At 35.3% G+C, this 15563-nt stretch overlaps 1 protein-coding gene across 1 annotated transcript in view; it reads right to left on the reverse strand.

The window, feature by feature from the left end:
- The window catches only part of SNTG2 (syntrophin gamma 2), a 268449-nt gene that overhangs the window by 123732 nt on the left and 129154 nt on the right, over positions 1-15563 (reverse strand). The window contains exons 5-6 of the mRNA XM_037392081.1: positions 2851-2894; positions 2698-2739 (exon numbers count right to left, since the gene is read on the reverse strand). Of these exons, the coding sequence (XP_037247978.1) occupies positions 2698-2739; positions 2851-2894 (86 nt within the window). The remainder of the gene's footprint in view (positions 1-2697; positions 2740-2850; positions 2895-15563) is intronic.

The following is a 15563-nucleotide window of genomic DNA, read 5'->3' on the forward strand; positions in this document are numbered from 1 at the left end:
TTTGTGGTTTAGCTGCAAGCATCTAAGCACTGAAAATGCTACAGAACCAGCATTCTTTAGAAGAAGAAAGTAGTTCAGTATTATTTTTTTTTCCCCAAGATAATTCCTTGCCATCTTAATTCTATAAAGCAATGTAAAATACATTTTAATAATCTTCCTTTTAAGCAAATAAAAAACCTCACTGGAATACCTTGGTCTGTTCCTTGAACATTACCATGAAAATGAATGCACCAGTGATAGTTAGCATATTGTGCTAGAACTAGTCACCATAATTCCATTCTCCAGTCTCAAGATTCCTCTAAACAGAACATCACCAGATTCAAAAGCTATGCAGAAACTGTGACTGCAGTCCACAGGGTGCTGTACAATTCTGGGGCCTTTTCAGCGTGTCACAGCATTCCACACACCCCAGTTTTCCCATGAAAACCAAGACACAGAGGTGCATGCCTTAATCTCCTCCCAGCGTGAAGTTAAGATCTTTGTATGCTTTCTCTGTTCTTCTCTTTCTTGAATGTGGGTAGGGTCTTACAAGGTACAAGATCCCTTTATTATGGTTCTCTATTATCTATAGCTTTATAACCTCTGGCAGTACCAGCTAGGAATTAGGATGTGTCTAATATATGCACTCAGGCTAGAAGAGAGGAAGTGTATCTCATCCTATGGATACCATCAAAAGAGCCAATGTTTAAGCACATTTCTTGCTTCCTAATAAAGACACTTCTAAAAAACCTGATAACTAGCATCTTAAAATGACTTACAGAATAAGATGAAATTTAAAAACGTGGAATGCCACTGTTTCTTGATTCCTCCCATTCTTTTTCCAGCATTTAGAAACAGTTTTAAGTGTAACATTGTATGCCATTATTATTACTATCTATACTTCTGTAACACTTGAGAATTCTTAATTGCCCTAGTGCAATGTACCACAGCCCACAACAGTAATGCATATCATACATAAACAGGGCACAACTGAAATTGTTACATCATTTCACCAAATAAAGTAACTGTGTCCCTTTATATATTTCACATCAGAAATGCCCATGTTCTCACACAACCTGTGATTTAACCTGGCGGGTAGTTAAACACCACACAGCCGCTCACTCCCCTGCTCCTGCTCCCAGTGGAATTGGGGAGAGAATTAGAAAAAAAGGAATAAAAAAGGTAAGATTAATGGGTTGAGATAAAGACCGTTTAATAGGACAGAAATGGAAGGGAAAATAAGAATGATAAAAAAGTTAGAATATACAAAACAAGCGACGCACAATGCAATTGCTCTCATCCATCAACTGATGCCCACTCAGTTCTTGAGCAAGCAGCTCCCAGACAGCTTTTCCCCTAGCTTATATACTGAGCATGACATCACACGATATGGAGTATCACTTTTGCCAGTTTGGGTTAGCTGTCCCAGCTATGTCTCCTCCTTGCTTCTCATGCTCCCCAGCCTACTTGCTGGTGGGTTGGTGTGAGAAGCTGAAAAGTCCTTGACTTAGCATAAGCACTGCTCAGCAATAACTAACACATCAGTGTGCTATCAACATGGTTCTCATCCTAAATCCAAACCACAGCACTGTACCAGCTACTAGGAAGAAAATTAACTCTATCCTAGCCAAAACTGGGAAACAAGTGCACTTTTAGAAATAGGTAGCAAAACATTAATTAGATTTTCTATTTTTCAGTGCATGCAGGGGTAAGATCTACAAAAGCCAAGTCCCTTTCAATTGCACTGAAGAGAATGTAAATCAAGAGCTTTTAAATACCTGACCAGGATCATGAAACTTCCCCCATATATTCTAATTTTTAAGGGGTGTTTTTACAGTAGGTTAAATCAGATTCTTTACTTAACTCACTCAATCCGTGTTTCTGCAATGCTAAGAAGATGAGAATTTTATTACCATTTAATTGTACTATCACAGCAGGTGAACCCTTTAGGAGCACCGGCAAACCCAGCGGATCAGGCTCTATACCAAAGGCATAATACATAAAGACTATATGTGTGGACACACAGATATATATGTTATTTAGACATATATTATATATACATATATACTTCATTTATATATATATATATATATATAAAGACTATTCCATTTATTTGCAACTCTGAAAGACTAGTTGTGACCAACCAAAGGACGTTTCAGTACCTATAGCAGCATCATAAAAAAGGTAAGCTATCTTTTTCATATTTTCACCATTCATTCATTCTTAAATAGTAAAGGCCTTTTTTATTTATTTGTATTCTATTGAGTTTTCATGGCAAGCAGCTCAGTGTACAGTTTACAGAGGAAAGAAAAGAAAATATCATGTTTTCATTGGTAAAACTGATACAGTTCCTATTCTGGGAAGAGCAGTTGCCTCTGCTGACAGCAAAGCTAACCTACCAGGATTTTGCATTTTTGCTTTAGTTTGTTCTTTGAAATACTTTATCTAAGGGATGTAAAAGTTATAATAAACAATGGTGGATACTCAGCTTTGGAACAGTACATCTGAAGAATAGTCACAGTAAGAGTGCAGAAGCTGTAACAAATCCTAACAGCCAAAATGAAGCTTTTAATAATCACATATATGACAAACCTGACTATAGCACTGTATCTTTATAGCAAAAAAAGAGTAAACTCATATAAAGCAAGGCTAGAGACAGAACAGTTTTAACACAGGATATTCTGTACACTATTAAAAAATCAAAGTGGAATGACTTACCACTTCTTCATGGGTAGCACTTTCTACATTTATACCATTAACCTAAAAACAGATACGATAGGGAGAAAATGATTTGCAATGCATAAGTTAGTTAATGAAATAAACATAAAGGCAAGTATGAAACAAATGGCTGTGGAAAAAGTGTTTACTGACCTGTATGATTGCATCTCCTATAAATAACATTCCTGTTTGGTCAGCTGTGGGATTACAGAAGGAGTACATTTTAGTTGATCTAGTATTGAAAAAAAATGCTATATTCTTTTCCAGAAATTAGTTTAGCATCCTGATGGTAACCTTCGTTTGAAACTGATTTCGTTGTGAAAATACCAACAGCATAGCAAACAGTATTCAATCTACAAAGGTAACAGATTCCTATCATTTTTAAACAAATTAAAAGTTACTTTCCATGCACAAATAACTTATTTAATAGGGAATACAAATGTCATTTCTCGCTAATGAAGGATTTCATTAAATTATGTGTGGAAGGTGTAATTCACACTTATCATTATTCTTCCACAAAAGAGAAATAGGCATTTCTGAAACTACTTAGCTGTTCATTTCCCCCTGAAAAAAATTGCGGGGACTACTATAATTAAAGATGTTGTCCCTAGAATGTAATACAACTTTTTAACATGAAGTTTTAGTTAGCTTTGTTCCTGAGAATAACAAAATATATTACTACAGTCTGTAATTTGCATGTTTCCTGCCTTACAGAGTTAAAGAGAATTATGTAGTGAAACTGCAAACAATTCTGCACAAATAATGACATTTTTGCATTGTATTCTCTAACATTTTAATTTTTCTATTTTTAGTAGAATATAAGAATATTTATTCTCTTGGAATGTATTACTTAATTGAAAGTAAGGCTCTGATCCTGCAAAGACTGATATGATTAAACAATGCAATAAGTTGTAACAATGGCAGTATTTTGAGAGATGGAAATAGAGGTGAAAAAGAAAGAAAAAACTGCACAGCGTATTCTCACCATTTCTGCAATACAGCTGTTGCCACTACAAATGTACCTTTGATACAAAATAGCTTTTTTCATATTAAATTTATATTTCTAATAGATTTTTCATAATTCTATTGGCAGATAAAATATAACAGCTCATTAGTCATACTTTTATCAGTTCTTAGGAAATATTTCACAATTTATTTTAAGTACAATGCTACAAGTTGCACTGAAAGTCTTTACACCACTTCTTATGCCACTTTAGTATTTAAAGATACATGCAGAATTTGTCATAGCCGGTACAGAAAAGAGAAGCTATGCACAGAAATGCAACTGAATAAAAGCAGTTCAAAAACATCACCAAGCATTGTGAAGTGGCCTATACTGGGTAGATACGTTGGTAGAGGTACTGAATATTAGCTTGGGCATCTCAATACTAAACTTCTTTTTAAGATCTTTACATATACCAATAGTGAAAAACATGTGAACCATTTTTAATTCAATGTTTATGTTAGGGCCACTGAGCTGCTTTAAGGAAATGGGAGCACACTTGAATTGGATAGAAGGAATAGGGTGTGTTTGAAATTTCAGTTGTGGGAAAGTATAAAAGAATATAGTCAAAGGGTGCATGCCTTGTCCACTGTTTGTGATTGTACACAATACAGAACTGTATTAGCAAGTGATGAGGCACAACAGAGACAGATCAGTAATCAAAGAAGTTGGTGCTGAGGCTCCCTATGCTCACACTGTATGGGTTTCAGGGATTTTAATTCAGATCAGTTACACTGGTCTCCCAGTTGGATGCTTCCAGGTGATGTGAAGCTGCCCAAGGAAAGCTAGTGCACAAAACTTTCTGTTTTGCGGGCCCTTGAGCAGCCTGTCCTAAGGAACACCGGTTGTACACAGTGATGCACTCCTGCTGCCAGTAATAGCTACAAGAGGCCACAATACACAGAAGCGGATGTTCCTTGCAAGTAATACAATGGTCCCTACAACTTGAATCGATGCAGAGCCTGGACATCAGTTCAACTATGTATAATGCAGGGAAAGTGGTTTCTCAGCCTGCTTCAGGAGGACATCCCTGATACGCAAGTTCTGGGGAAGTATACTGACTCCGTGAGGGTTGCAGTAGGACTCACACTCCAACTCACTGCAGCCAGGCAGATGTGTTTATTTACACTTCAACAAGTACCAGTCAGTTCATCTTCAGGCCACAGATGTGATGAGGATGACACACGTGGGCAGCACGCTGTGTCATTTTCCTGAGGCCCTGTCTTGTTGGCTCTTCTGGGAGGCCAAAGCAGCTGTTGCCATTGGGAAGAACAATTGGAAACAACAATATTGAAAAAGAAGCACAATAAAAGCAAGAAGGGTGGAGATGCAAGAGATGGGCTTTGAAAGAATTTCTGTAAGACGTGAAAACAGGAAAATATAGCGCTAGTAAGAAATAAAAGCATATTGAGCCAGAAAATATTGGGGTGAAAGATGAGACCCTGATCAAAGAGCACGTCATGAAGATTTGCAGGCAGGTAAGTATCACTGTCCTCCTGGATGTTCAGCTATGCATGTCTCACTGCATAATGACACAACCGCACAGTTGTGCAATCTTAAGTCTTCCAAGAAAACTGCTTGGTTCTAATAAAAGTTATAATAAAGTATCTAGACTAGTATCCATGCAAAACAGGAACGGCAAAATTCCAGCCACCGTTAAAATTCTTGAGATAGGGCTAGTTAACAGCCAAGGCTTGAAGAGGAAAAGCACTGATGTGAAAAGGTATAAAATCTCAAGGAAGAAAACCAGGTAGCTGGAGGATGGTAGCTCGGCAGCACTGAAGACAAATCCCTTCCATGCAGCAATGGAGGCTGAATTTTTCCCACCTGACCATTGACTGCCGGATATGCAAAGACTCTTTGGTCATTTCACAGGTGTGATGAGTACTGCAATATCCCCAGCTACCTACTGTGTGTGTTAGCCCATAAATGTTATAGTTTAAGAGCACAAAGCAATTATATCCTGCTTGCAGAGTCTCTGCACACAATCAGAGCTGTCCAGGTAAGTAAATGAGAGAAGGAGCATTGTGTGGTCAATACCAAATGTTTTAAGAACTGAAACAAAGCACAGAAAATGGGTACAATCAGGGCATTTGCTCCAGAAGTGCATTACACTGCAAACTAACACAATAATGTAGACACCTCCACAGCTGCTGCCATCATGACCAGTGACAGTACTCTGGCAAACTAAAGCTTGCAAGTCTGTGATGGTTTTAGCCAATTGTCTATAATTTCAAATCAGTCATCATCTCTAATAAAAATATCTTCCACAAACCAAATTGTAGAGGACATGTCACTACGATGCAGAAGGTACAATACAGTTTACAACTATGTTAGTAATAAAGCGATAGGGAAAACTCTTTTGAAAGAGACAAAAAGGCAGTTTTGTGTCTCTAAGGCATATTTTAAATCTGAAGACATCTACTGATGTTTTCATTAAGTCATATGTTCTCTAAATGACAAAAATATTATCTCCAAGAAAAATGTTCCAGGCTATGCAGGACTTTTTCTCCCACTGGTAACATACCCATATACAGAGGTGTCTATGAAACGCTACTCTGTGATTATCAGTCACTATGTCTAAAATGAATCAGTATTAAAAATAAAACACTAAAGAGCGAGCTTCGGGATGTCAAGAAGCATATAAACTTATTCAGATAAGCAGTAAATATAACTCCTTTAGAACCCAGTAGGCCTCTTTAATCTTTACTCGCAGTAATATTTCAGTAGCAGTGAATTCAACATGCCCCCCCAAAAAAGACTGAAAAGAAAATAAGCAAAAATTAGTGATAAGCAGAAACGTACCAGATTGTAAAAAAGAATTAAATGTGTGCTACAACAATTACTCCTACATCGCCTCTACTCTATATTTTAATTATTTTTAAAAAGGATTAATATTGATTAAATGCTGTATATTGATTAAATTCACAAGTGATACTGAAGTAGGAGGAAAGCATCAAAGAAACCCAAATGGGCTTATATTGAAGAAATTATATGAAAATAACCAGAAATAAATATCTTATTTTTGAGAATATTAGGCTTGAAAAACTTTCCCAAAAGCACCAGTAATTCTTTCTAGCTTTGCCTTGTATCCTTTTCCTATCCATTAGGGCTGAAGAAGGGCTGTATTAAATTTTACAAAATCTGCAAGATTGTGCATTAGTAAATTTACTGAACAGGTTTTCAGGAAATTCTTACTTGCTGCATAACTCTATGCAGATCTGAGTCTGTAAATACTTTGATGCCCTTCTGTATTTCAAGATTGATCACCATATGTATTTTTACTCAATTTTTGTTGAATTCTGAATCACACAAAAAACATACCAGGTACTATGTCCTCTGACATTACTAGTGATGCACAAAACCATGCTGTTTAAAGCACACAACGAGCTGTACTGACTTAATGGACCTCTTCATTCATAAGCTTAACTTTGTATATATGCATAAATATTTCACTGCATAAAGAAAATCTAAAGGAAGAGTCAAGAAACTGGATTAAATAAAACAGACCGGAGAAACTGCTATGCAAAAAAACTTCTCAAAGTTATCCAGATGCATTTTTCCCTCCTCTCCCATGAACTGGATGTAACTACAGTCACGATCATAAAGATACACCCACTGCAATTATTTTTTTTTTTTTTTTTTTTTAAGACAAGCAGTTTGACATTTTCAGTCAGTTTTAAAACACAAATATATTAACTCAAACATTGAAAACTACCTTGCTAGGGATTTTTTTAAAACTGAACATACTCTTTACAGGACTTGTTTAAACATCTGTCTTTGTTTAAATGAAAAAAAAACCTTTTTCATATTTGTATTTTTGACCATGGGGTTTCCTTATTTAGTTTCTTTCCTTTCTATATTTGTCCAGTTTATCATGTAAAGAAAAACTGTAAGTCACTCAATAATACAATGTGTTTCATCAAATACCCATGCCGTTATTCTAATGTGTCAGATTCCCCACGCTGAACTAAGTGGCGGATGGGGGAACTGGGACTTCTCTCTCCATTTTTTCTCAGTGCCTATGGAGCAAGTGTAAAGAGATCATTTCATGTCCCTGAAAGTACTGTATCTACCCGTCAAGAAGTCACTTCTAGATCTAAGCATATGTAAGCCTAAAGCACTGAAGCTCAACATTGTAAGAACCAATTCAATGTGAGAGATGCACATGATGAGAGGTGAGAAAGGTACTGGACGCAGGAGTATGCAAAGTCTGGATGTAGCTGGGAGCACAGGTTTGGAAAGATAATAATGGGCCTCATGTAAATTACTGAGTAGGATATTCAGCAGTGCTACAGACATTGCCATTGATCCTCAATACCCATGAATGCCTTAACAGCAGAAGCAATTCCTGCTGACTCACAGAAGATCAGTGAATAAAAATGCAACTCTGAAAATAGGTTATGGGACTGCTGAAACACTGAGGCCATCCTGCAGAACAGTATTTTAGCTGGCACTTTGCATAGCTGCATAGAATACAGCGTTGTATCTGCAAAGTTAACACAAGATAAAACTGGTTTGGCCTGGCAAGTCAAGACTTGTTTTCTCTTCAGCTTGGGCTACATGAAGAACAACATGAACTGTAATAATGCACAGGCACCACAAGCATAACCAAGAAAGCCTCCATCTTTCATCGAAGCATCTGAGCAAGAACCGATCACTGTACACAGTTCTCCTTACAGTTTGGCATATGGTAACATGTGCATGCAACTAATACCAAGAATTGTCTAGGACAATGTACATGCTAGCAGCTATAAATTGGTTCCAATTTTGTTCCTTAAAATAAATACTAACAGTCTTTTTCTGTTCTATCTGCTGCACCAGGTAGGGTCCTTTAGACAACACAGCACGGTGTTTCTTAGCGGGAAAGCTGGTGTGTGCATGATGTGGGGACAGAGACTGCAAAAACGCTGAAGTGATGGGCATTCACAAGAATATATACTTCCTACTTTAGTGTCGTATCTACTATTGTGCTGTAATTAATCATGTTTTTCTCTGTTCCATTATTGTTGTCTTTTTCCTTCTCTTCTACTTTATTTACCTGTATCCATTTACTTTTGTGATTTTCCATCTCTCAATTTTCAATGTGAGTGTCCTTTGTGGGCAGTTCTCTCACTCCATTCTCCACTCTAGTCTCAAAACGTCAGCAAATGCCTAATTATTTCTGGAATTATGACCACCTTCTGAGACATCTTTTTTTTTAAAAAAAAAAAATAGCTTAAACTGGAGAGTTCACAGTTATTAATAAAGCACATTGAAAAAAAGAAGACATCAAATGTTAAAACTTTTTTTTTTCCAAACAAAATGTTTTAATTATATAGAAATCAGAAAATACTGAACTGGAAAAAATATTAGAGTGCTGAATCTATTTTGAGTATATGTGTTTAATACTGGCTTTGCTCTTTCACTTTCTCCTTTTAAATGACCTCTGCAAAAAACAGGTTTTCAGAACACATTGCTCACTAGAATCTTCTACTGATAAGTCTTTTTCTGTTTATGGCTAATAGCATTGATTCCAAGTAGAAAGGCAAACGGCTGTAATAATAAATTTCGAATATTTTTCACTGCAGACTGCTAACAGGGTAAACTTAGCTTTATTACAAACAAATATTGCCTTGTATTTTATATATGCCAGAAAGTAAAATGAGGAGGATATGTAAGGGCAAGTAACAATCCCAAGAGCATACCCGTGGGCATTAAGGAACCTAAACCTTAAAAAACAAATCCTTTTATTCCCTACCATGACTTTTAGAAGGCAGATGATATTACAACTGTTTTCTGAGGCCAATTTCAAAATACCATTTTGTTACTATTGCCTAACAATTCAGAAAGCCTATGTTACAGCCAAAATTTGCCATTTTTTTACTGACCTAATATGGACAATGGCTGCACATATACTAAAATTTCTCTCACTAGAGTCTTGAAAAATCCTGTCCATGACACTATTTAACTAAAAGGGTTTTGAAAGAAAGTTTGAAAGTTCAGTTATATTCCTACTCGTGTAAGTCTTAGCAGTCACTAAATTAAAAATTATTAAAAGGCTTTTGGATGGTTTTCTGATTGCGAACAGGCTTGTGACACGAGGTGCATTGCCAGTTTATTACATGATCTGTAAAAGGCACCAGCATACACTGTGATTAAATAGACTTTAGACCTCTCGTAAATAGGCTTTAGGAAACAAGAGGACCGAAGTTCAGATGGTCTGCATTGCCTGCAGAAGTCCAGGTGTTTGTATATCTTGATGCAAGACTCTTAAGCCAAACTGAATGGCAATGTGATTTTTGTAGGTGCTTCCAAACAAGTAGCCTTACAGTATGAACACTCAGTGATGAAACCCTAGGCACACCAGGTTAGTTCTTTAATTAAAGAAAGAGGTTTAATGTAGCTCAGATTAGCTTGCAGGTGTTGCAGCACAGTGCCCACAGGAATGGTTATCATGATAAATTCTTACTAGAGAAAAATGCTTCCAGTTTTACATTCAGTTCATCATTTGGTTTTGCCTTTCTAGAAAAATATCAATTCTCAAAGTAAGGAAACAAAATTAGAACGTTAATGGTGTAAGTCCTTAAAATTTTGCCTTTTTAAGAGAAGCCATGACAATTAAGATGTGACTATAATAAAAGTAAAGCAGATTTTTTTTTTAAATGTATCTTCAGGAAATTTGAAAGGGCTACATTAGTACTGTCATGTATTACCTGGGATACTTGCTTAACCACAGATAGTAAGTCCCTTGAGTTTGAAAAGGAAAGTAAAAATAGTCACACATATCACATGGACAGAATTCAGAAATAAGTAGCAATAGTTAAGAAGCAAAACCAATGGTTATAACTATAAATAAGTTATATTTTAGGGTTTTTTTAAGAAAGTTCTACTAGCCAAGCACAGCTAACACTCATTAAGAGTTAGTGAAAAGCTATTTACAATTGCAAAAATGTGATATTTCTAGGAATTGTTAGTAGCGTTAGAAGCTCTAGGTCCTCAGTAGTGTTAGAAGCTCTAGGTCCTTTGCATGTATAATCTAAACTTGATACTATTTTCTGAATTATTACAATATTTTTCAGTTAAAAATAGTCTTCATTTTAAAATTAATCACTATGTGAATAAATTGACAAAGGAATGTAGTACAATGTAAAGGCAGATTAATCTGATCACACAATTGCAATATTCAAAGGCATAAGGTTAGCTCTAAGACATATGATTAATATCACATGTAGAAGGATTTCTGAGCTAAAGAATATAAAGTCATACAAGTTATGAATAGTTAACATTATATAAGGAAATTAATGATAATCTGGCATCATCAATCTTTTCTTCCAAAATACATAACTAAGTTAATTAAATTTGATTATTGTATGCCAAAAAGTTTTAAATGCTGTAGAGGTGATACCTGGAAAACTAACTTGGAGACTAATGAGGGATGTCAAAAGTAGAAGAAATACATGCTTTAAAAGTGTTACAAGAAGAGAAGAGAAATAGTTGCTAAAAGAGCCTAAGTCGTCTTTCATTCTGAAACCAGTAAGGGAAAGACAAGAACAGTGAAAAGACAAGAAACAGAAATTTTCTGAAATTGCCAAAGGATGTTATTAAATTTCTCATATTATTTCATGTGATACTATCTCCGGTCAGATGGGTCATTATGTTTGCTCTTTCCATGAAATATTCTGTGTGATTCTTCAGTGCTTCAGCCTCAAATAATCTGAGTTAGGTTTAATCTGTTTTTCATTTCTATCTTTCAATGCAATGGGAACCTTTGTTACAGTTAAAAGATGTTTTCTGTCTAGATGCTTGCTTCTTGTTTCTGTACCAAAGCACTGCAGAAAAAGCAAAAAGCTCCAAATCCAAAGTCCAAAAGACCATCCATCCTCAGAGGAACTTCAGGAAGTTCTCTCCTGAACATATTATATGAATGAATACATACTATAGAGTTCTCTAATTTCTTTGTAGAGAATAATTATCATTAACCTTTTTCTTCACCACTGCTGGACTGCAGTGGTAACAAATTCAAATAGTAACTTTAAATGCTATTTCATAAGAATTCTGCATTTCATAAGGCGACTACATTGCTCAGAGGTAGGTGAATGGAAGAAAGAACAGAAACTGTACATGTCAGTAGCATCCTAAGGCCACATTTTATTCATCCAACTGCTACCTGGAACGCAACTAAAAACCAGATAATGTGTTTTTCATACCTCTCTCTAGTTTTGAGCACAAGAATGACAACTATAATATTACAGGTCCACTGAAATTACAAATAATGTTTTTTCAGATTTGTATATATTTTTGTTTCATAAACTGCTAAATGACCTTCCAAAGAGAATATTCATAAAACCTTACATAACTGTAACAGTTTCCAAAAACATTTTTTATTGACATAGCTGTTAAGCAAAACTAATTATCTTTTATTGAAAGCTGATCTTCACATTTATGAAGAAAAAATATAATCTTTTAGTACAATTTTTATACACTTAACAGAAAAGCATTGTTCAGTATCAGAAACCTAATGCACACATTTCTAGACACACACACATATATGGACACATACAAAGCCTACATAAGCATACATAAGTAAATGCCTAAATGGAGTCCTGGACAGCTAATACATGGCTTCTGATTTTTAGCCAAACCAAAGGAATGAAAACAAATTTCCAATTGAGCTACAAATGGGAATGCTTCTTTTTTTTCTCTTTAAAAATGAGTCCTGTGTTCATCAAGCTCTTAAATCCTATTAAAATACTTAACACAATTCCTAAAACAAACACAAATTTTAAGTGAAGCTTACAAATATTTCATCACAATTTTTTTTCTGTCCAGGAATTATTTATGAATACATGTAATGCATAAATCAATGTTTTCATAGTTACAATGAAATGCATTACCATCTTAAAAAAATTACTAGATCTGATTTTAATATATGCCTGTTCAGTTAAATAAACACTTAAAAATTAATTCTTTGCATCCTTCTACTCAAAGAATTCTTTTAGATTTAGGTCAATAACGCAAGTCTCTTGCTTCAGCATTTAACCCTCAAAACAAATTCTAGTAGAATAAACTGTTCTAGAACCTCAACTCAAGAATTCATCTACCTATATGCTTCTCTCCAAATATACAATGACTGCTATTTGTATTATAGGACCTTAAGTACGTTACTAACTATTAAATTCAATAAAAATACTTCCCTAAATCGGGGATCAAGATACATTCCTTTTATTTGTTGACTAACATTTAGCAGTTCATCAAGTACCTTTATTAAAAGGTACTGCCTTTCGTGGCCTGCCTAGTCTTGAGAAGGCAACAATAAAATAAGAAATTCAATACGCTAAGAATGTTCTATGCCTTCTGAAAATAAATCTAGAGCTGGAGGCCTAGGTCTGAGAGAGATCAGTGTGTAGATGCTATCTTCAGAGATCATTAGCTTTCCAGTAATAAAGAAAAATAACACTGGCAAAGATAATTAAAAATTGACAGAAAGTAAGTATAATCCTAATTGAAGAAATTTGTAAGTGATATTAGGTTACACTGTATAAATACTCAATACCATCTAGCTCCAAATGTCTTATGTTCAAATAAGACCTTTCATACGTTCAGAGATGGTCTTGTGTTCAGCCTCGACATTCATTAGCATCAGGTATAATGCAAATTTGTGATCCATTCTGACTTCCTTATAAACACAAATACCTCCATTGGGCTTAACTTTAAAAACTAACTTATCATCAGTCTTGACCTTGCTGGCTCATGGAATGAATCTCCAAGGCTGATTAACACAAGAGTAGTACAGCTGTAGGGATGAAGAACATCAGCTACAAATACAACCATGCTGTGCAGCTTGACTGTAATCTCACATTGTGCCCACCAACTTTTTCAGACTAGGTTTGGTTACCCTAGTTGTACCACCCTTGTGGATGACTGGAGTCAACACAGAAAAAAAACCAAACCAAAACACAAACCACCTATGGAGGAAGTATCACATACGCTTCCACACTAAGCCATCTTTGCTTGCCATATAAGTGTAAGTGAAACTGTTAAAAGCCCTCATCAAACTGACACCATGTCCTCCAAACAGATGGTCCTGAATGCAGGCAGCCAGGATGTGATATTTGGACAGTCTGTGTTTGCAAAGCACTCTGTTAAGCCAAGAATGTTTCAGTGGCTGAATGTCCTGAGTTCGCTCCAATTTTGCCAGGGTATACAGCATCCCCAATCAGAAATGGGCTAAACATGTAAAATGAAAGGTTTTTCAGTACAGCAGAATGTGAGTTATAAGCCACCTTTTATCACAGAAGGTGGGAAAATGCTTTCAAATTAAGGTTTTAATTAATTTTGTCTCTCAAGAGAGAACCATTTTTGAAACTGGCAAAATGCAAACTATCCCTATTCCACTGGGTTTTATTTAATTTTATTTAACTATTTTTATCACACCTCAGTGAGCTGAACCCACTGTTCTGTTTCATCTTTGCTGGTCATCTGACTCCACATGTTATATGAAATATGAGCAGAGCTCACAGCAGTAGCAAGATTATTACAGCAGGTCTCACGAAAATGGAAAGTTGCATCACGGTAAGAAAACGTGATTGCTAACTTGGTAATTGCAACACAGAATAGAAATTTGATTGCTTGATGTTCACACAATTAAAATTTCCAATACCATATGCAGTAAGTCACTCATATGTATCATGAGGTTCGATTTCAAAGTCCATTCCTTTTTACAGTCTTGACCCTTAAGATGCCAAAAGTTCATAAAGACTCTTTAGTAAATAAGAATGGGAACAACAGATAACAGAGAGAAAGACGTAAACACACGGAACCTTGTACACTTCAGCCATATATTGTGTTTAAGGATTCTTCGAAGTATATTTAATGGATCTAAGAAATTTTCTTATGGATTCACTGTACAACAATTAAGCCTAGCTGATCTGATTCCTTTCACAGCTCAGGATATTCATTTATACATCTCTGAGAATAGGACTTTTCATCTATTTGACTGTAAACTTACTGCAGTCTTTACCATAAATAAATTGTTAATATTAAGTTTAATGCATGTATTAAAATAATACACACATAGAAGCTATTAGCAAATCACCAACTATTGTAAAATGATTGTAAAACCATTGCAAAGTGGTAGAGTGCAATGTACTTTATCTTAAGCCAGTTTCAAAAGGAAAACACAAGGAAAGCAATACTGTATTAAAATACATATAACAAAAAAAACAACCAGAGAAAGCATGAATAACACTTAGAAAATCTTACTGAGAAGCTTCAACATCAGTAGTATCCTCACATAATCTTGGAGATTATTAGTAATGTTTCTAATATGGTGAATAGACTGGATTATTTGATATACATGTACAAGAAAAAAAAAGCTTTGGAAGTGAAATAATTACCTATGTGATTAAAAGGACTCTGTAGCTAATTATATCACTTTTGAATTTATAAACGCATTTGCATTTACTTGTTCTCATTCTGTATGGCACAGGACTTTTGTCCCTCTGAAATTAACTTTAGCAAAAGCTTTGGTGGTATGAAACAAATGTAACCTTTGTTAGAACTGAAGGCTGAATCCACAGAAAAATGTTAAAGACCTAAATTCAGTGGTGATCCACTGGCATTAGCAAAACTTGCTCTTGATACTGCTGAGGAGGGCATGTGCTCAGGAATAACTGAGGACATTCTTTACTGTGATTTGTAATACATTGGACATTAGTCTCCAGCACTGAATGACCACCTAATCCTGTCTTGTGGAAATGTAAAGTTATGCTCTTGAATTGAGTTTCTGTGTATATTTCAATGAACTTTTTCAGGAAAGTCTTATTGATTAGAGTGACCTAAGATAACTTAATTTGAAAGTTATAAATACAGCAATCACAGC

This window comes from Falco rusticolus, chromosome 6 (genome assembly GCF_015220075.1).
Source record: "Falco rusticolus isolate bFalRus1 chromosome 6, bFalRus1.pri, whole genome shotgun sequence".
In the NCBI taxonomy this organism is placed as follows: domain Eukaryota; kingdom Metazoa; phylum Chordata; class Aves; order Falconiformes; family Falconidae; genus Falco; species Falco rusticolus.